Source organism: Phoenix dactylifera, chromosome 16 (assembly GCF_051530095.1).
Source record: "Phoenix dactylifera cultivar Ajwa chromosome 16, Ajwa_hap1_PhDact_Kaust_v1.1, whole genome shotgun sequence".
Classification (NCBI taxonomy): domain Eukaryota; kingdom Viridiplantae; phylum Streptophyta; class Magnoliopsida; order Arecales; family Arecaceae; genus Phoenix; species Phoenix dactylifera.
In genome coordinates this window covers 15,474,167-15,495,793 of record NC_143205.1, presented here as the reverse complement: position 1 = coordinate 15,495,793, position 21,627 = coordinate 15,474,167, and the positions used below count along the sequence as shown (strand labels likewise).

Here is a 21,627-nt window from a genome sequence, read left to right as displayed (position 1 = left end):
GTCCAATGGTGCATATGAATCCAACAACACATTTCGTTTCCTCATGTAGCATGCAGCTTACAACCTATCATAGCATTTGTTCATGAACCTAAATATTTGGTGATTTATTTTCAAATGCATCATATGGTTAGGTCGATATCATGTCCCTGTTCAAGAACCAAATCGCCGAAGGTTTTGCTTCCTAAGACTTGATATATGCACACAACCTATTCAAGCTTATCATCGATGTGCATGAACTCAAATCACTTTGTGGGTTCAATCTGGGCTTGGCCAAAAGGTCAAAAGGGAGTCTAGATTCTTAAACTAACCTTCTTTGATTTTTTTCAGATTAATCAGATCCTCTGTATGCATACTTGACCTAACTAGGGTTTGGCTCTCAATCTAAGACACATGCCTAACCTGTGGGTTTGAACTTAATTTGCATATAAATTCAGCTTTAATTGGGTGAGATGTGAATTGGACTTGCACTCCTCCCGAAAACCAAAGGGATTTATGAATCTTAGATTTACATTGACTTTGGATTTGAAGAGCTTAAAAAAACGTGGAACATTTTTTGAGTTGGAAAAAAAAAGAAAAAAAAAAACAAGCAACAAATATTTTTCAAACTCTATTCTTAAGCTAAATGGTACCAAATACAATCAAGTAAAATTTCACAACACTAACAAAAATAAGCCTTATCCTTGCCATCCTGAAAACAAAGTCATAAAGACCAACAACAAGAGAAAACAAAGAATGAAAACAATCACTCCACCGAGGCAGTAATGTGGAACGCAATGTTCGCCAACCTCTGGTAGTCCTTGTCCTCCATTATTAATGGTGAGCTCTTCTCATCCTTGAATGCTTCCTCGCAGCTTTCAACCCCTTTGAGGGTGGACTTAAGCAAGGACATCCCCCCCAAGTAGAGCTTGGAGTTCAGGTTATCGAGCGCATCTCGAAGCTCGTCGATGGCATCATTGTAGGCATCCAAACAAGCGTTATAGCTCTCCTTCATCTTCGGATCTGACTCCAGGTCCATCAGCCCCTCGATTTTAGACTCGGTGCTCATGGCATGGGAGATGGCGAGCCTTGTTGCAAGTGTCGCAAGGCCATGAAGATCAGTGGACTTGCTCCTCGGGTCGGACTTCAGCGTCCTCACACAGTACTCATGATCGTCGGCTCCCATGCTAGCTGTGACAGTCTTGCAGACTTCTTCGACGTCGGCCGGATTTGAGCACTGCCGGTCCTCGGTGGAGGTGGCGCGGTGGAGGAGAGAGAGGAGGAGAGGGAGATACAGGCAAATGAGAAGCTTCATTAGCTCAAGCCTCAAGGGAGAGAGAAGGTGGTGAGGAATAGGGTGGAGGTGATGGTAGAGTGAGGAAGAGTAGGGAAGGATGGATGTGTGTGGGTATTTATGTACAGGGTGGTGAGGAGTAAAGACCTCTTCTTCTGGAGCTAATGCAGGTGTTACGTGGTCGTGAGGGGCATTGAATGCTTCCAACCTCCCGGGTTTAGCGTTCCGTTGATGAGAGGAAAGCTTGGTGGGAAGGGCGCTGCCATGGCCTCTAACGTACTTAATTGTCGGAATCTCCACACAGTGGGGGTTTCTAAAGAAATTCAACTGAAACTGGCCAACCACTTCCAAAGATTATTTTGTTGCTTTATTACAAAATTTTAAGTTTTTCAGAAACATTGCAAAACATAAAATTAAATGAGTTCCGCGTAATCTGTTTCATAGAAGCTATATATCAAATCGTAAATGAGAAGGATGAATTTTATAAATAATATCTTTTATTATTTTTCATACTATTTCTTTTATGCCATTATTTTTGGAATGTTTGTTTCAGGAAAAAAAAAAACAACATCTAAATGAGTTGTTTGGCATCCGTCTATTTTGTTCGGTTTCATACGATAGCCCAAGAGTTGTTAGCTTAGCTGGTTGATACCTTTTCTCTAACGATCGTATATTACTTAAAGGATATGATGATATGTAAGGATTTTTAGACTACTTATCTTGCAAGTCATGCAATTAAGGCTGCAAATGGATTGGTTAACCTATGACCCGATTGAATGCGTCCTATTTGGATCAAACCGAACCCATTGTTGGCTACCCGTGAGGTTGGGTCAAGTTCAGATATTAGACCCAATTACACATTTACGATTGGATATGAACTTCAAAACTTTGATCTAGCCCGATTCGCACATTATATAGGTCTTCCTATTAGTTATCCAATTCGAATTGACCTGACCGCACTCAATTGATGCGAAGAAAATATTCAAAGTTATTTATTCTTTTCCTCTATTAAGAGAAAAGTGCTCAAATTAGTCTCATGATATTAAGAAAGGCTAGCTATTCATGCTATTAACCTCCTGAAGCGGAGATTGGAGTTCTAGATAAATATTAATTTATTGAGCTTTGACCATGTTAGCAAACAATTTTATGAGGTCAAAATTTAGTTTGATTTAGAAGTAAGAACAAATTTTCTTCATAAAATCTTGTTAGTCAAAAAATGCAGACTTGGATTTGACTCGGACATGAATATTTGGGTTTGAATTTGGGTCATAATGACCCCAATTTGATCCAAAGAGCTTGCTAGGTCTACAATATTTTTTTTATGGACCCAACCCTACTTGACCATCTACAGGATTGGGTTCGAGTCCAATATTTAGACTCGTACATAAAATTGGGTCGGATTGGGGTCAAGCATGCCTCAATCTAATCCGACCTCTTTGCCACCCAAACGGCCTTAATGGGATAACAGATATCCTATATATTATTTTTAATATCTAATTATTCATATTTAATTTTTTAGTATTAATATATTTTTAGTATTTTAAAAAATTTTAAAAAAAATTATGAAATCCGAGGTGGCTCAAAGCCTGAAGTGCGAGTTAGGCTAGTCCGTGCGGGCCCAAGTATGACTAAATTTTGTTAACCTTTAGGCAAAGCTTGACCCAAACCTGGCTAGTTCTGGGCCATGAACATGTTTAGGCTTGAGCTTGAGTTTTTTCACAACCCTATTCGGGATCCTGCCATGTTCGGATGCAAACATAAACCTCCAATCTTCCAACACAAGCATTCTCCGGGACCGACATGGCATCATAAGACCCGCTATCCAACCATCGTGCCAATCATGAAGCACATGTTCATGTACTGCAAGGGACAATGCATCTCAGATACTTTCGTAAGATACCCTAATCACGGCCGTCCATGTAATAAAGGATACAACGCCTGCCTGGTACATACGTCACGGGCCGTCCTATAATACGTAGACGGTCATGATTGTGAACTGGGCTTCAAGTTCGGGCCGAACTTGAGCTCATGCAACCCAAGCGGCCCACGAAAGCAGCCTTTCTAACGTGAGAAGCCGAGGGTTAACAAAGCCCTCTTAAAACCTCACAGTTCGTAGAAGAGTGATAAGGGGGACAGAGAGATAAAGGCCGAAGAGAAGAGAAGAGACGGAGGACGGCGATGGCGAACCTTCGTCTGGCTATGGACGCGGCCTTCTGGGACCTGAACATCTCCTCGCCGCAAACCCTAGAGGGAACAGCCCGGTCCGTTCCCGGCGAACCGGTCCCGCTGGCCCTGGCCCGGGCGAGTCGGACCATCCGGCCGCAGCAGCTCTCCTTCCTCGCGAACGCCTTCCCCCTTGGCATCATCCCCTCCTTCGCCCCCACCTCCCGGAAGGAACTCGGCTCCTTCTCCGTCCAATATCTCTTGCCCAGTCCCGCCGCTTCCAACTGGTATGTCGAGAAGAGTAAAAATAGCATTTTTGAACGAAGTGAGAGTACTTGATTGCAAAAGGCCCTCCAAAATTGCTCCTTTTGAACTTTCTTATGAGTCTGCGGTTGGAATTTTGCGGGTTTCTGATATGAAGTTGCGGTTTTTTAAGCTGGTGTAATTCGGATTTTGGGGGGGTTGGTTTTTGTAGATTTTTGTGGCCTTTCTTTTCTTTTGGTTAAGAAAAAAGTAAACTTGACGGAAACAAGAAGAACTAAAAAGAGCATTTCTGAAAGAAGCGAGATGAATTAATTGCAAACAGCCCTCCAAAATTACTCCTTTTGGTCTTATGGGGAGTCTGTTGTTGGAATTTTGCTGTTTTGCGATACAAAGTCGCCTTTTTTAGGGCGTTGTGGACATTTTGTTATTATCTGCTTGCAATTTTTTCTGGTGATTCTATGTTGGCTGGGATATTTTGTGGATTTGTGTGGCCTATCTTTTCCATGGTGAAGAGAAAGATTAAGTTTTCACAGGAATGAGAAGCATAAATTTCAAATATATATCTTTTTTGCTTTTATTTGACTTGTTGATGAGTCTATTGTTGGGAATATATATATTTTTTCTCAGCCCTTTTTGGCGTTTGAGAAGTTATGGCTTTTATCTGTTAGATGGCTATTTTTGAGGAAGATGCTGTTCTCTTCTGTACTTCATTGTTTCTTGAAATGGGTATGTTTGAGATGAAATATAAGAAGGTCTTTGAAGCAGCTGTGTTTCGCACAAGAGACCGAGTTATTGTACTTTTATCCAATTGCTCCTTCTTTCTAAAATCATATTTTGTATTTTTGTCCAGTAACAAAACAACAGCCTCGAGCTTAATTTCTCTCTTAAGTTTTGCTTCTTTTGAGCTGTTGCCGAGTTTATGGAGTTGCGAGTTTTACTTACTCTGGCATTGAGGAGATTTGGGTTTCTTTCTGTTATTTCACCATCTTTTTTGAATAATTGATGATTTAATTTTGTGGTTATGGGGATTTCTCTTATGTGTTCTGGTCGTTTTCTGGTTTTCTGATTTGTGCTGTGGAGAAGTTTTTGAATTTCATATTGATGAACCTATTTGAGATGAGATTAATATGGGTTCACATAGGAGAGATGAATTATTTAACCATCTATCTTCAACCTTTCATATATATTTGAACAAAAACCTTAGTTTTAACTCCAAGTCTAATATCATAAAATGTTGGTTGCTGCTCAGAAGATGAGAGATGTTAGATAGAAGATAAGGTCTCAGGAAGGATCGGGATTCCTAGAAGCATAAAAAATATCGAGAAAATTCTTTACTAAATACTTTTGAGCTACTACTAATTCTATTGGCTGATTTTTAGCTCCACTCATGTTCTTTATGCAAAGATCAGATTAAAGATAAAAGAAGGAAACCTGAATGTGTATCTAAGTCATTGGATCTAACTGTGATGCTTGCCACTAGTACAAGTTTAAATATTTCTGCTAAACCCTAAAAGACTCGTGCTAGTGATGCATTTGTAGTTGGAAACATTGCCAATTTACAAGCAAGAATAGTTTTGTCTATCCCTTCAAAATCTGTCTTCAGAACAGACACTCATTATCCATTCACAGATTTGTTTCTCTTCAAGCAACAATATGAAGAACCACAGCCCACAACAACCTGAAAAACCAGAAGAAAACCACAGGCATGGCCAACATTTATCGCTCAAGCCTCAACAATTCCCAGTCCAAAGTCCTTCCTTTGTTTCTTCTCTTGCCCCCTGCACGTCTCCTCCTTAAAACCTGCTTACATACCCATCTATTATGCTACTTTTATTCCATCATTTTCTCCAAACCCAAATGTCCTCTCCATCTTCTTTTCCAATCCCTTTTTCTTCCACTTCAATACCCACGTCTCTCTCCTCTTCCAGTTCCCTTCTTATCACTGCATGCCTCATAGTTTTGCTTACAAGTTTGATGTTATACAATAAAAAAACTAATTTATACCTAAATTGAACTGTTGTTCCAACCATACTAGAAATTTTTCCCCCTCCAGTGGGTTTTGGTTAATGAGATTTATATTTACTGGATCTAATAAATGTTGTCGAGGCCCTGGTGTATAATTGTTCTTGCATGGGTACTTGGCACCACATTTCTGTGAAGGCTTATATGGATCTGTAGACATTTACATTTTTTGTAATTGTGTCAGGTGGGTTGGACTAGTGAGCCAGTTTCGCCCAAGAAAATTAATATCCAGTATTAAGAAAGAAGTGGCAAGTGCTGATGAGCTAGAGTTGCCTGCATTTAAAGATGTTGTAAAACATTTTCTAGATAAGTCGCTCTATGCACTGGGTCTGTTCTCCCATCTTTCTCTGACGGATGATACATCTTTACTTTTTAACCTGGAAAGACATTATTATAAGAGCGTCCGCCGGTTAAAAGCAGTGCTCTTTCACAGGGTAAATTATTAAAAACTCTCTGTTATATTCATGGTTTTGATATAGTTTTGTTAGGGAACATTTCCATAGACTTGCAGTTTGCAGTATTTACCTAGCTATTATGTCCAGTCAGAGCTATCTTTTAAGAAGTTACACATTCTGTATGTCCTGTTCCACAGAGCATGCCAATCTTAATAAGGTTACATCTTAAAGATTGACCTTTTATTTTATTTTATTGTTGATTTCATATTTTGTTCCTTCTCTGCATGTCTTGTTTGGTGTTCCACTTCAGAAGCTAGATGGTTCATTTTATATGTTTTCTTTTTTTTTCTTTTTAATCTATAGTGATCCCGTATTTATTTTCTTTCTCTAGCAATATTTTTAAAGTTAGTAATGTTTGTGCAGCTTCCGAATCATGATATCACTTTAGAAGCAGCATGTCCAGAGTTGTTTGTGGACAGGAATGGAACTTATTGGGATGTTCCCACCTCAATTTCACTGGATATAACATCTCTAGTATCTGACTCTGGATTGAGATATCGTTTTGGTTTACATAAAAATGGTGGCCAACCTGAGGCTCTGAATTCCTCGTCTTGTAAGGTGCCCTTATCCCTGATGCCTGGAATATGTGCTAAAGCTGCATTTTCTTATGAGAAGAGCAGAGACCTTTGGAGAGAAAAGGACGACAATAATGCTGGAGCAAGGAAAGTAGAAAAAGAACCTACTTGGGAGTCCTCATATGATGTGCGGCTTAAAGAACCTCATGCAGCTATATCAGGAATTGTTGGTAAAAATACTCTGGCTACAATTTTGAACTGCATGCATTTATTTTCTTTATCATCTGTGACTATTCAGTTTTCTGTGGCATTTTATAGAGTTTGATGAATAACAATACTTTCCAATGGGATCGCAATCATCTACTTAACTGCATTTGGAATGTGGATTATGATCAGCTTATCCATGCTAAGATTTCTTGTATGCTAGATTCTTCTTATTCTTTAGGTTTTACCATATTTTGCAGTTACCCTTCTGTGTATTCTAGCTTGTTCTTTCTGGCATACCTATGATTGTCACCCTTCATAAGTGCTATTAAACATAAAACTTTGCAAGAATAGTCTAGTCCATTGAACTTATTTAGTTACAACGGTATTGCAACTAGAAAATATGTCTTTAGGATAAATCTCAATCTGCTAGCTGATTATCTTACCCCTTTTCCAACATTGTTGTAGTTGACAATGTCTTCTTTCATCAGTGTGCCGTGCAAAGCTTCAAATATTATCATTCATTTTTTATGTTTATATATGGGTAATTTGCAAGTTAATACTTGCAATTCTGGATTCTAGTGGATGAAATGAAGTACGATAGAACCTTGTCTCTTAGATCATTGAATTTCTTGTACTGAAAAGCCAATTCACATGGATTATTTTTATTATTTGTTCCTTAATGTCATCTTCTTTCCTGTATATTGCATGTTAGGTGGTACTTGTGCTGTGTGGTTTGGAGGGGATGAGAACATAGATGTTAATGTGGAAGCCCAATTGAGGGAAGGAGAAGTTGGCCGCAGATTAAGTTGGTCTTCTAAAAAGAGAAATCCGTTGAGTGTTGACTTGTTTGGCTCATTGTGTTACTCACTGCAACATGGGAAATTCAAAAATGATTTTAACGACCTTACGAGAATAGATGCTCGCTTAGACATCTGTTCTGCTTCAGCATTTATGAAGGGTGCTTGTCATCTGTTTTCTGACATCCTCAGAGGTCGAGTTGACAGAGAAGTGAATCCTCTTGCTTCTCCAAAGCTTAATGTGATCCTTCACCAGCAGGTATATCTTTTCATGCATTCTTCCTGCATTTTTCCCTTTTCAGATCTATGGTCTATGCAGCATGTGCTTAGATTTGTTAGCATACTCATAAACAACAGAGCTTAACTCAAATGTAGTTCTAAGTTCTAACCAACAGGCCTTATGTCAGTTTCATTTGATCAGCTCTATGAATTAGTTCTGTTGTTCTGTTTCTTCAAGTGTAATTATAAGATTGTCAGAACCCTGAATTCAAAGTATGTTTCTAATATCTCAATATTCTCTTTGTAACTTAAAAGGCTGAAGCATGATCTAGTCCTGTATCTTCCTGCATCAAGTCTTAGTACAAAATCGTTTTGTGATATTAAAAAATAACTTAGCAAAGTGGAGAATTTAGCATGTTTGGACTGAATTAAGCTTTAATATTGTTTGCTCATTGGAAGACCAATTCCTTTTCTTTTTCTTTTTAAAAGCTCTGTGATAATATAGGAATTTATGCTACTCTTTTTCTTTGTTTTCCCCCCAGCAAAACTTACATTGTTTATCTCCTTACAAGTTCATTAGAATATAGAATAATAATAAAAAAATCAGATTCAATGAGAAGTAATTCTGAGTTGAAAATTTGGTCTTGGTCAACCACATGAAGTATTCCATGAGAAGACACTTTATTGAACTAGATTATCTATCTTTGATGCTCGATCTATAGTACAATCTTTAGTATAATGTTTAAAGAACATTTTGTTTATGCAGGTGGCAGGGCCTATAGTCTTTCGGGTTGATTCGAGGGTTTCACTCACTTCCCCTTCTGGGAAGCATATTCCGCATGTTGAGGATGTCATGTATGGCTTAAGTTACTCTTTTAGGTTGCTACAGTCTGGGAAAATCCTGGCCTGGTTTTCTCCTAAGAGGAAAGAAGCAATGGTTGAGCTGCGCTTCTTTGAATTCTAGTCTCTGGATCCACAGCTCCTCCCCCCGAAAAAAATGAAAAAAACAAGTGAGGCAGGATTAGAATCTAGCTGCAATTGATTTTGAAAATATGGTCTTTAATGTTTATCTATGTTCAGCTGATATCATGTCCTTATTTTTTACAACTTCACAGTAAAAATTCTAGCAGCAGGATAGATCAGCTTGTAATGTTCCAGCCACACATTGATTTGGTTTACTTACTTCTGGATTGTTAGTTCTCTTGTTTGGAGGGAGCTTGATTTGAACTAAATTGTTCCACAAACATTCAGGAGTAGATGATATTTCACAGAATGTGGCACATGTAGGTTTGCCGGAACAAATACATGCTTTATATGCTCGAGCGTGGCATTGCGACCAAATACATGATCCGAACCTATTCCAGCCAATACCATTAACAGCATTATCCAAGTACAAAGGACGAGTACATGAGATGCATGCAGGTTAATTGTTAGTAAAACGATCCCTATAATCTGCCAAGTTTATATTTTAATAATTGACTTAATAGGTATTAGTAGTCATTCCATATCGGTCATTCTTCTAGACTAAATTTGCCGGCTTGACCTTGTATGTTTTATTCAGTGTTTCATCTTGAGCTGTTTCTTCTTCATGGTTTTGCTTTTAGGTACATGTCCTAACTGCATGATTAACCTATGCCGTGTCTCAGGCACCATTGCTTATTTTCACATAGTTCTTGCCATCATGTGGATTTGAAATCTTGGTTATGTATCACAAGGCTCAAATTTCAGACCTCTTATGTGATTGCATGGCTCAAAGCTTACATAGTTCTTTCGAGCCCTGTACATGTTAAGGGAGGAGCATCTCATCTTCTCTACTGGCTGCCCTCCGGCCTAAGCATGGAGGTCATGCTTGATCTCCAGCACTTTAGTGTTCTTTATATACTGGATTGGGTCATGATGTATTGGAACCATGTAGCAAAATGTCATCACAAACATTGTGTGTGTGGATGGCAACTCTAGGATCACTCAAAATGCATCGATAAAGTATGCAACTTTGATACACCTGATGTTGCACGTATTGTAAAAGGCCATACTTTGCTACAGAACCAAATTCCTTGAAACGCCAATGGCAACAGTTGCAAGATGAAGTTAAAAATAAGGAACAGATGTTTTGAAGAAAGGAAATTTTGGATCCAGCAAAGAAAGGTCAATGAATGAATTTATCACTACATAATCCATCAATTTCAGAGGAATTAGTCATGAAATGTATGTCACTTATTGAACCCCATGAGACATCAACTGACCTTACAACCTAACAGCAACACAACAATCCCTGTGGCTCTTACTCTGATCACTTATCAGAAAGAGCTATTCTAAACACCTACAATGAGAGTACTAGAAAAAACTTTCAAAACCAATCTGTGAGCTTACAATGTTGACAAAATCCACGCAGTTTAAATGAAGAAGGCAGGAAACAATAATGTAAAATTACAAATTTTATCACCCACCAGTTGGGGTTCCACTTGAAAAGCCAAGGGTTTGATGACATGTCATAAATTCCAGAGTATATAATTCTTTGCCTCTTCTTTGCTCATATGAATTTGTTAATTCTAGTACCGTCTGAATATCAACTGCTCAGATCTGTTGCACAAAGTTTCGAGCTCCCAAGCAATTTCTTAATCTTCTTCATCACTAGAACATATCAAACATGTCAAAATACCTTCAAGGTCTTCTCAAGACAAAGGAATTACAAATTAATAAGCCTCATACCACGTGCTTCCAAAATTGAGCAGCCGAAAGTTTTCCTTATAAATTGGAGGCAAACCAAAAATTAACTCAATCCTTTGGTGGGCTTTGAAGAGAGAACACTCTTTCACTTAAATCAGCAGTGCAATTACGGACACCTGTTGTACCGGAAGAGGGACCTTCCACCCAATCTGGTCCTGTAAGGCTATCAGTTTGACTCCCATCTTTGGTTTCTATTTGAGGCCTCTGCCCAGGGGAAGCATTAGAACTGTCACCACTGAGTTTTTTGTATATTGTCAGAGCCTGAGCTACCATGGCAGAAGGATTATCGGCAGTGCTAGGAAGCAACAGAGTGGTTCCCTGCAATGACAACAATAAGGAGCAGGATATGGAGTCAGGAATAAGCCACATTTTAAAGCTTTTAACTGGGTATCATAGGTTCGTTGCTTTACCTCCTTGGCTATGCGGCCAAATGCTTTAAGGTATTGTTCAGCAATTTTTAGACTTGCTGCCTGAAAGGGGAAAAAAGAATTTAAGTCTGATACACGGGAGGAGAACAAAGGTATGCTTCCAGATAGACATTATGTCAAAATCTGGGCATGCATATCTGTCATGAGGTTGACATGGTGATGCAGTATATGCTTCCCATAGTTAAGCAAATATAGTGACTAGATGTACAACATGAAGGCACTGAAAAGCCAAGAGGCTTCTATCATAATTGATTTTCCATGGTGAGACAAGTACATATAGCAAGAAACAAGCAACCTAGTGGAAGATCTTACCTGAGCACCTCCCTCTGCTTTCATGGCCACTGATAAAACCTTAAGTCCCTCTGCAGTTGCCCGTGATCTAGCAAGGATAGCTTCAGCTTCTCCTGATGTATTGGCAATAAAATCCGTCAGGGTGGATTTTGCACAAGCTTTTAGTGCATGTTTCCTACTTCCAGAAGAAATTATCAACATCCAGAGCAGAGTTATGGACAACTATATATGAACACCCAAGAAATTTCATGAAGAAGGAAGAAAAAAGGGTGAAAAAGTAGAAGTTGCATGCACACTAGAAGAGACAAGATTAAAATGACAACCAAGATCCCTACATGCTCACCTTTGACCTGCATAAATCCATCCAAGTGCAAAAGACCACCAAAAATACAAGCAATATCACAGCACATGCACTAACATTATCAGGATAGCAAAAGCTGTGCCAAAATGATATGACCAAATTGAGGTGACAGGATTAAACAAACCCAGCCACAGCTATTCGACATATAACAATGGTGCACTATGTGGTGCATATCAACAACGATATGAATAGAGGAATCTTAGTGATTGAGATATTCTTATTATGCAGGGTGCTAAGATTAAAAGACGAGATATTGTATAGATAAAATAGATTACGTAAGAGGCTTTCGATAAACAAATAAAGATAAATTTGATAAGATACATGCTGTTTTGCTGTTCTGAGGAAGTCAAAAACTAGAAGCTATGTGTTTCCATGCTTTGCATCACTTCTAAAACTCTATGGCTTTGAGTAATCTTGTACAGACTTGGATAAGGCTGGGTGCTTTTAATCCCTTCTAGGAGATGGATATATTTACATTTAGCAGGAAACTCTAATGTTTTCAAATTGTATTTGAGGCTACAGAATTTTTGATAGAGAGAATACAGACGATAAAGCAACTAAGGGGATAAATGCTTTTTTTGGTGGGGTGGTTGCTTTGGGGGGGAGGAGGATTCATCCTATGTAGCATATAATTTCCGTGATATTAAAAGAAAATTTGAATATGTGATTATATAAACATATGTTTGATACCCTAAAACTAATTGAGTGGTAAATGCTACTTTATGCGGAAAGACTTGTTTGAATGATATATTAAAAGAGAACATTGTGACATTTATCTGCCTGACACATCAGCTCACATCGTATAGAAGTCAAACTTACGGAGATGGAGTACTGGACAGCCAAGGGGATGTATTTTGGTGGCATTGCTAGCAGCATTGGTGCCCCCTTTACAAGTGGGTAACCACAATAAACTACCTAGGGGAAGTAAAGCTTCCAGTGCAAGAAGGTTAGACATTTTTCTTCTGTCCCTAAAGAAAGTTCCATAATTTGCATGATTGAAGCAGAAAGAAGACAAGAACATGATATTTAAATTGGGGAAGAATGTTATATATTAGCAGCTGATGAATGAGATGAACTAAAACTGGATTCTGTTGATCAAGGAGCAAGATCTTTCCTCGAAAGAGTGAAACAAAAGGATGTCTCTCAACAAAAAAAAAAAGAGGTTAACAATTAGTTGCCTATCTCTGCTTCTTGCCAAAAACACGATGCCTCAAATTATGAAGATTGATTGAAACTTGCATCTGCTACAACAATCCAAGTTTTAAGTTTGTAGAGTCCCGAAGTTGATATTTTACTGCAGAAAAGTTGAAGAATTTAAAATACTTGTATCCAAATCAAATGTTAACTCTCAGATTCAGGGATGCACTGTGCGAGAACAAAATCAATGTATAGTTTTATAACTTGCGAAGTTTGACAAAAACGTAGACCAAAGATGAAACTTCAGGACAATTTATCTCCTGCCCATGGAGTTGATGAATAGGTGAACCATCAAGTTCTATTAAAGAATAGGTCAGAGCAGTGCACCCATGATCTGGATCTATTTAAGACATCTACAATAGCAATGCATGCCATTTATGCTTTTCTTAGTCAAATTAGTTAGGAAAGCCTCTCTTTCAGTTAGAGTATGCTTTCAGTATGACCTCATTAAACTTCGACGGATAGATCCTGGTCAATTTTGTTATTTGTTTGGAGAACCAACTGTAGAATAGAACAGCAACCTTGAATTAATCTAACCTGGGCTAGACTACTGAAAGGACACAACAAGACTTTTTTCCTGATCATGTCTATGAGTCCTATCGAGAATTGAAAGGCTTAGCAACTGTTAATGGCGGTCCTAGTTGAAATAGAAATTAGCCTTTGGGAAAGATTATGACCCAGCTGCATTTAGAAAGGTTATGGGGTCCCGATGATCAATATACAGTCCTAGTAAGAGTAATTTAAAGCCAGACACCTTTTAGTGCAAAGAGGAGCAACTATTTATTATAAGAAATGGATGCTTTTAGTAATTATTCTGCATTTTTTCTAGCGAAGCATGCTCCCGCTTACTCAGCAGCCTTTTATCCAATGGTTTGAAAAACTGATGTTCATTGAACTGAAAAAGGAATCTGGTCATGGTTCACTGGTTGAACTGTCGGGTCAACCAGAACTGAACTGTGACATCATAAATAAATATTAATTATTATGTTTATATATATAACAGATTAATATCTCTCTTTAATGTTTCTTGTTTAAGATCCATATTATTATTTGTTTTATCAGTCTGAAACAATTAATACCAGTTGTCAAAAACTATATTCATTGAATACATAAATCAAGAGCTGAAATGAATGATGATTTTAATCACTCATTTTTCAGAAAAAATAAACACGTCTATTTTTGTAGGACTTGATACATCCTACACTCCAACACATATTTAAAATTTAGACCAATTCCAGATAATTCCTTAAGTCCATTACTTTATTACAATCTTTCTCGGAAAAAAAAATAATCTTTGCCTAAAACAATAACTACCATACTTATTCTCACCAAAATGATAAGGACCATTTGGATGACAGTCAATCTAAAATAAAATATCCATTTTTTCTATATCCCTAAACATCAAACATCAAAGCCAACAATTAGAGATTTCCTATAGTACATATAATAATCATTTAAAAAATCCAAATGAAAATCAAATCTAACTTAATCCATACCAAAGATTATAACCTTGTTCACAAAAAAGTGCAAGCAAAAGAACTTAACAAGATTAAAAAGAGAAGAAGAAAGAAAAGAAGCGGGATTATCTTTCCAGTTCCAACCGGCAAGGATTCCACTGAAAGCTCTACATAGAGAGGATAGGTAGCAATGAGACAAATGGCAAGCCAAGAGGGGCCCTTTAGGGGGGGAGGCGGGGCAGGGTAGCGGGGGTAAGTTGAAGGATGGAGACGGAGAGAGGTAGCAGGTTGCCACCCGGCTAGCTAGTTGTCGATGTCGTCCAGCATGCCCCAACAACATGGATTGAGATAAGAGAAAGAGAGATTGAGAAAATATAGGAGGGCATACTTACCCCCAGTGCCAAGCATCCGCCATCTACCAACCATCCAGCATCGGCTGGCTACTAGCATGTCAGGAAGAGGAAGAAGAGGTAGAGGTCATGATGGTTGCCCCCTCGCTTATTCCATCAAAATGTTTGAATAGAGGTTTAACATTAAGGAAAATGGTGCTGGTTCGCTGGTTGAACCTCTGGTTCTTCCAGTTTTGCTTAAATTGAATGGTTTTTAGGAGAAAATGGGTTTTGGGTTCTATCCAGACCACAGACCTAGCTAGTTAGTTGTTCAACCGGTTCAACTGTCTAGGCCGCTCCAGGTTTACAAACATTGCTTCCATCTATCTCTTATTCTTCCTTTGATACATCTCCTATGTTGGTTGTCTGATGTTGCATCACTAACCCACAGCATCTATTACTCATTTTCATGACCACTTACTTATGCCCCTTAAAGCGGCTAATGTAATAGAATTTGCCCTAGCCTTCAACTCAGCCCTCCCTCTTTAATATCGTCCCATAATCATTTTTTTATACCAACCGATGCTACCCTCCCAGTGCTTACAACAACTTTCTAACAAAATCTGTCAACTCAAGGTGAGCTTGTAAGCAACGATAATCGCATAGTGCTGCAACAAAAAAGAGCCATGTTCATCATGTCCAATATGTCAAGAACCCACACACTATACTTTTTAAGTCTACAAACTCTATCCCTAATTTAGGTTGAATGGTCCCTTCCTCCCAATCGTCCAAAAGCTTTCGAAGATAACAACCCTTTTGTTGCGCATGTAGGTAGTTGTGGATGCAAGTGGGTAAGTGAAAGGAAAGAAAGGAAGGAAAGAAGGAAAAAAGGAAAGAGAAAGGAGAAGAAAAAGGAAAAAAAAAAAGGGACAAGAAAAGGAAAGAAAAAGGAAAGGGTAGAAAGGAAGGTTAAAAAAAAGGAACGAAAGGAAGGAGAAAAAGAAAGAAAGAAAAAAAAGCAAAGAAGGAAGGAAGAAGGGGAGAGAGACAGAGGATATCTACTGGGATGAATAGCCAGGACCGCCATCGGGACGGGGTGGGACAATGGGGCATCCTGTTCCATGGAGAAATTGGGACACCCCTGTCCAACGGGATTTAAAACCTTACCTTGCTTAGCCTATTTTGCAAGTGTTTTGCTAGCATGGCATTTTGATAACACAACAAGACAGCATGCTCTACAAATATGCTCTGTTGATCACATAATAAGACGACATGCAGCAGCAGCTGGAAATAACTATCAATCATGATGAATTGGGTAATTAGGGCTTGAAAGAATTGCCAGATACAATTCCAGAAAGAAGATAAGCCAACAACCTAAAATAGAATAACATACCTTTAGCCCTATTCACCTGATCCATCATTGCAGCTTCTGATGCCAATATCACCGAACTTTTCTTTCCATCAGCAATGTTGATGTGTGATTGTCTTTCTCCTGCTCACGTTAAACAAAACTTCTCAAAATTTTATATTTCTATTATCACGGAAGGCTGAATGAAAGAACCGCTATTAAAAGTGCTTCTCTGTAAGATGCAACATAGCTGCATGACTGTCTACAATATCCCATATTAACATGTTATGTTACATTCCACATGACGCACTGAAGAAAATCTTTCCTAATGAAATAATCAATAACAGAATATAGCAATGACAGGCACAAGAATCCATTAATTTCAAATAAAAAAAACACCTTCAGACTCGAGAATTTGAGCACGTTTTCTTCTTTCTGCTTCGGCTTGCATCTCCATAGCTGCCTTCACTCCAGGTGGAGGAGATATATCCCCTGCATAGAGAATAGAAAAGGTAACAAACAAGCAAAGCCAGCTTGTTTTAGGTAGACAAACAAAATTATGAAGCCCTAAAGAAGATACATCACTTAACACGAAAATTATATCAGTTCATATACTTACTTATTTCATACCGCAGACACATAAGACCCCAACTGGAAGCAGCCTCACTAATTGCTCTCTGTTAGATAACAAAAAATGAGTAAACTGGAGCAAAACCCAATAGAATAAAATAAAATAATAGCAATAGCATGTTTTCTGTGTGCATTCATAGCTACACAACCATTCTAGTCAATGTCCAAACCTGCTGGTCTAAATCTTCATTCAATTGGAACAAGGCTGGAAAAAATGCTCGCAAAATACAATAATTAGATATTTAAAATCATACAGGTATTATATCAGCTTTGTAAAACAAATGAGATCCACTTGAGTGCAGCCAAGTCTATCTCGCTGTCTTTGCGCGCGCGCGCACACATATATATAAAGTGAGAGAGAGAGGATCTAGATCGAAGGTTATTATGACACTAGTTATACCATCATTTTATCACTTTCTTGTAAAACCTTAGTAAGAAGGGCCATCATTATAATTAGCAATAATTACCAATTCCATCCCTCACCAGTTATTAAAAAGACTTCACAATGCAAGTATTAACAAATATGTGCTTGGCCGAAAAGTTGCAAGAACTAGATGGGAGACTTTTTTTTCAGGTTATGAAATGCTGAGCTATAAAAGCCTGAAGTAACCAATTCTTAAAAAGAAAAAAATGACCTTATGTTAGCTGCCATCTAGGCTTGTAGCCAAATTAATCGAGACAGGAATAAAGAATAGAAAAAACAATAGTATGATAAAATGCAGTACACAAGTATCGGATATCTTCTTATGATTGTATTTTTTATGGAACCAAGATGTTTACATAGTAACTCCTTAAGGGGTGAAACAAAATGGGTCCTTTCTCTGTGACAGTGATGAATTTGCTCAATTACAAGAACCATATCATGGTACATCCAAGGAGTCTACCAGTAGTCCTAGTTTGGTGGTCTCACTGTGTTTGCATATGACTATTTACCCAAAGATACGGCTAAACAATATTATTCTCACATTGCATTCCATTTATAGCACTGGCAAAACAATTGACAGATGAAATTACACAAAGCATTCCTGCATGTTAAACCACCACATACATAGGCAATACTCTGCTTCATATGAGTTTGAGCTTAATAGATTGCCTACGGAAACAAGATAAAACAATCAACAATGTTCACAACATTTAAAATACCTCAAAAACAACAATAAAATATTTCTATGGCCTACATGTCAAATGAGGGCAAAAAAGGGACATAGTCAAGCTAGGGTGCCAAAAATGCATGATGGCCAAACTGACTTTTCATAATGCTGATAATGATTTACACTACATGTGGGCTGTTAATTTTGTCTTTGAAAATGACAAATCAAATTGACCCATGTATCTTGTCCAAGATCCGCCGAACCGGTATCAGAACCCATACCGATTGGCAGGTGAGTCGGTACGGTACCGTATCGACACACGATATGCTTGGGTGTGTGCCGGTTTAGGCGAGTCGGTACGGTACCGTATCGACACACGATATGCTTGGGTGTGTGCCGGTTCTGAACCGGCACACCCAATTTGTTTTAAAAAAATTCAAGTTTGATTAATTGGTAATTAATTTTTTTCAATTTTTCAATGATTTTAAGTATAATTTGATGTTTTTTGATGTTTCTATGGTCCTAATATAACCTAAAAGATGCATCTTGTTGTTTTAAAATGATACAAAATATAAAATAATTAGTGAGATGTTGCATGCTACAAAAAACAATATGAAATATCCTAAATCAACTAGTGAGGTGAAAAATATAAAATAACACAATCAATTACATATTTTTAAAGTACAACATATATACCGATATCTAAAATCTCGTCGAGTGGTGATGCCTCTCGTAGATATCCGGATCATTCGTATAGTCAGAAGTCACATCAGCCCACCCTTCTAACTAAGCGGCGTTGTATTCTTATAATGTTCATCCCATAAGGAACACGCTCTGAGTTATAAGCACTCACAGATCTCTCGTTGAAGCTCTGGCTCTGAGAGGTATCCTCTTGCTGATAATACGGCTGTGGAGAAGCCCATCCGAATATGCCGATAGCAAAATCCGACCCGTAAGATGCTTCAAGTTATGTAGGATAGTAACTACCAAAAGACGATGCCTCAGACGCACTATATCCATATCCATATAAGTCATAGGTTGTCTGTGCCTGCGGATAATAGGATCCAGTATATTACTCAGAACTTGATATATCTATAGATCCTACTCCACGTGCGAGGTCACTTACAGCTGCATCATTCCTTCTGAATGATCTCAAGAAGCCCGTCTTCTATATGCAATCATATCATCGCGGACTCTACCAGATCATACATCATTCATGGTCCTTATCTTGTGTAGCATAAGTAAACTGGGATTTACCGGTGAATTGAAGGCCACCCTGCAACTATTCTCGTAAACGGTGGTCTCATGTCCTTCACTCCCTCCGTGGCTAGCAGATCCATGACCACCAGAACTGTCATCGCTGTTGTTCCTAATTTCTGAATGGAAATCAACTAGCTCCCCCTCCATACTCTCTATGGGGGTTGCATGTGTTTTTTTTGTCTTTTTTGGTGCGTTAAGCAATTGTCTGCTTATCGTTTGTGCCCCTCTCTGCCTAGCTATGTTGGAAGGATGAATGTTGCCCTCCTGATCGAGTCGACCGAATAGCATGCTAGCCTCGTCTAAACATCTCTCGATCATATCTTTAAGAGGTTGTCTCAAATAAGGAGTCATGTAATGACCAACTCCCAGTGACCCCTATGGTTGTGGCTGATCAGTTGAAAGAATGCATGAAATATTGCGATCTGCTCGTTGTCCTGCATCAATCCTAGCCTCGCTGGCTACAAAATTGGCCGATCGTGGAGACGATCCTCGCTCATCAAGCTCCGGACCCTGCTGCTGGCCCACAAGCCATCCGATCATAGGATCATCCTTTGATTACGTAGAGCTAAACGATCGTTCTTGCCTAGCCTTCAGTTATCATCTTCCCATAACTCCCTTAAGGGTATTTTGTATAATCTCAGAAAACTTGTGCAGTTGTGCTTGATTATGAGAAATGATGATAGTGTATGCAATACTTGTATATCCACTGAATTGCAAGCACAAGGTCACATCTTGTTAATAGAAGCACATGCTCATTTACCTCAAGTTATAATTTTCATATAATCTTTTACAGTAACAAGACGAGAAGGGACAACGAATTTTTTGCTACAATAGGGAAAATGGAATTTAACTGCTAGAATTGACTAGCTTGCTAACAAAGCACTTTGATAGTTCATGGGATATGCCTCTTTGAGCAAAATTGATCCTTCAACTCCATAAATTGGAATTTCTACATTAAATTCATGTTAATCAGTGAGTTGTGAATACATCATCAGTGATGACACAGGTTTTGAGGAGACTTGGACCTATGATCAAGTACATTTCTCATCACTGATAAACATTTCCTTCAAATTAGAAACATTGCATCAGTGCTCCATTTACTCCAAAGCATCCAAGCTACATTATACAGGATTTCGAAACTTAGCAGCACAGAGTCAAAGTACATTTATCTCTGTAATAGTGCAGATGCATGCACAAGTATGGGAGTTTTGATTTCCTAGTGTCTCCAAGGAGAAGCAAGAAACATCACGGTCTCCAATATTACCATTCCAGACGTATGAAATTGCAGTAAGAATAAAGTTTCATTAAATTTTTTTTGTAAAAAAAAAAAAACAAAAGTTTGTCTTCTAAAAAGTACTATAATTTCCACCAGGCAGCCACTGACACACAAAAGAGCGAGAATAGAACCTGAAAATAATACCACAAGAAAGAAATCATACCACAATATTCTCATTGAGTGTGTCCCTCTCCTCAAATGTCTTATCCAAAGTGATCTTTCCCAGCTCACTTCTCATCGTCGTCTGTGCCAGCTGAATCACTGCAAATATTGGATTCTCCACACCATATGAAGCAAGGAATGGATCCACAATCTGCAAAAATTCTCCCAAGCAAAGAGAATTCATCATCAAATCCACATGAAATCACCAGAGGGATAAAAAGAAATTCGCAAAAGATCAAGAAAAACTCCAACATAATCACAATTAGAGGAATTGCTCACGAATCAAGATAATCCATAAGCAAAAGAAAATTGGATACTTTGACATAAAGCACGCCATCGATGAGGATGCTGACGTTGTCCTTGGTAATCGCGGACTGGTCGGGAATGGGGATCGCCTCCTCCTTGAGGGAGTGGACGTAGGCGATCCGGTCGACGAAGGGGACGAGGAGATGAATGCCCGAATCAAGGGTCTTCAGATACTTTCCGAACCGCTCCACGACGTAGGCCTTCTTCTCCGGCACGATGCGGATGCCCCAGTTCGTAGGGGTCGCCGAATTCTCGTACCTACCCCATCCCTCCCGGGCCCACGCAACCCACTCGTCACCAGATCCAAAGAGCAAGAAGACACGACAGGAGGAATCGAGATGAGATAGGGCTAGGGTTTCTATACCTGGAGGTGGGGAAGTCGTCGCGGTGGGGGCGGCCGGCGCGGTAGCGGCGGAGGAGAAGGAGAGGTGGAGAGAGGAGGTCATCGCGGACGGAGAGGGAGGCGAGGGCGAGGGAAGTGCGAAGGGAGAGATGGAGGGATTTGGCCCTCCACATCGCCATTTTTTTCCTCTCGGAGCTCCTCTTTTGGGGTCTCTCGGCGGAGTGGGGAGGGGAGAGAACCCTCGCAAAAACCTCGGCAGCGGTTGCTCGTATCGGTCGGGTCGCGGGATTTTGTTTCGGAAACGGGATGTAAGTCTTTTATGGAATTATGGTTGCTCGCGTGCCCGTTTGATAATATTCCGTCGGACAGGGGGTTATATGTGAAAATGTAATATGTTTTTCGACACTAATGGCGTTATATGGAACCCCTTTACTATGACCTAACAAGCACACCAACGCTACATGTATGCGATCTTGAGTGCTGCCCAGCATTCAGAAGAGGTTCTTTGG

The 21,627-nt window shown here is 39.0% G+C and overlaps 3 protein-coding genes across 4 annotated transcripts; 1 reads left to right on the top strand and 2 right to left on the bottom strand.

Annotated features, from left to right (window-relative positions):
• Nucleotides 1–578: 578 nt before the first annotated feature.
• Nucleotides 579–1,196, bottom strand: LOC103706442 (putative invertase inhibitor). The gene has a single exon (XM_008790538.4). It carries the CDS (start codon nt 1,160–1,162, stop codon nt 743–745), a length of 420 nt encoding a protein of 139 aa, XP_008788760.4. The 5' UTR covers nt 1,163–1,196; the 3' UTR covers nt 579–742.
• A 2,165-nt stretch (nt 1,197–3,361) lies between these two features.
• On the top strand, nt 3,362–9,156 carry LOC103706405 (TRIGALACTOSYLDIACYLGLYCEROL-like protein). Its single transcript, XM_008790494.6, has 5 exons — nt 3,362–3,720; nt 5,904–6,153; nt 6,538–6,919; nt 7,609–7,952; nt 8,679–9,156. Exons 1-5 carry the CDS (start codon nt 3,449–3,451, stop codon nt 8,874–8,876), a joined length of 1,446 nt encoding a protein of 481 aa, XP_008788716.3. The 5' UTR covers nt 3,362–3,448; the 3' UTR covers nt 8,877–9,156.
• Nucleotides 9,157–10,062: 906 nt separating this feature from the next.
• Nucleotides 10,063–21,419, bottom strand: LOC103706406 (uncharacterized). 2 transcript variants are annotated; one of them, XR_603967.6, is made up of 10 exons: nt 21,140–21,419; nt 20,787–21,033; nt 20,471–20,620; nt 16,670–16,727; nt 16,450–16,542; nt 16,096–16,194; nt 11,380–11,471; nt 11,050–11,109; nt 10,622–10,957; nt 10,063–10,543 (listed from the first exon to the last, which is right to left on the bottom strand). XR_603967.6 is itself a non-coding variant. In XM_008790495.6 (9 exons), the coding sequence occupies exons 1-9, from the start codon at nt 21,295–21,297 to the stop codon at nt 10,688–10,690; spliced, it is 1,227 nt and encodes a 408-aa protein (XP_008788717.4). In that variant the 5' UTR covers nt 21,298–21,419; the 3' UTR covers nt 10,063–10,687. The 2 variants fall into 2 exon arrangements, 1 of the variants encoding a protein (XP_008788717.4); XM_008790495.6 differs by having other exon boundaries at nt 10,063–10,957.
• Between the last annotated feature and the right edge of the window lie 208 nt (nt 21,420–21,627).

Coding starts and splice junctions, on each gene's coding strand:
- LOC103706442 (XM_008790538.4), bottom strand. CDS start 1,162: ATGGGAGCCGACGATCATGAGTACTGTGTGAGGACGCTGAAGTCCGAC.
- LOC103706405 (XM_008790494.6), top strand. CDS start 3,449: ATGGCGAACCTTCGTCTGGCTATGGACGCGGCCTTCTGGGACCTGAAC. Junction 3,721..5,903: donor AGTCCCGCCGCTTCCAACTG/GTATGTCGAGAA, acceptor TAATTGTGTCAG/GTGGGTTGGACTAGTGAGCC. Junction 7,953..8,678: donor ATGTGATCCTTCACCAGCAG/GTATATCTTTTC, acceptor TTGTTTATGCAG/GTGGCAGGGCCTATAGTCTT.
- LOC103706406 (XM_008790495.6), bottom strand. CDS start 21,297: ATGGCGATGTGGAGGGCCAAATCCCTCCATCTCTCCCTTCGCACTTCC. Junction 16,543..16,669: donor GTGTCTGCGGTATGAAATAA/GTAAGTATATGA, acceptor TTCTCTATGCAG/GGGATATATCTCCTCCACCT. Junction 16,195..16,449: donor TCAAATTCTCGAGTCTGAAG/GTGTTTTTTTTA, acceptor TAACGTGAGCAG/GAGAAAGACAATCACACATC.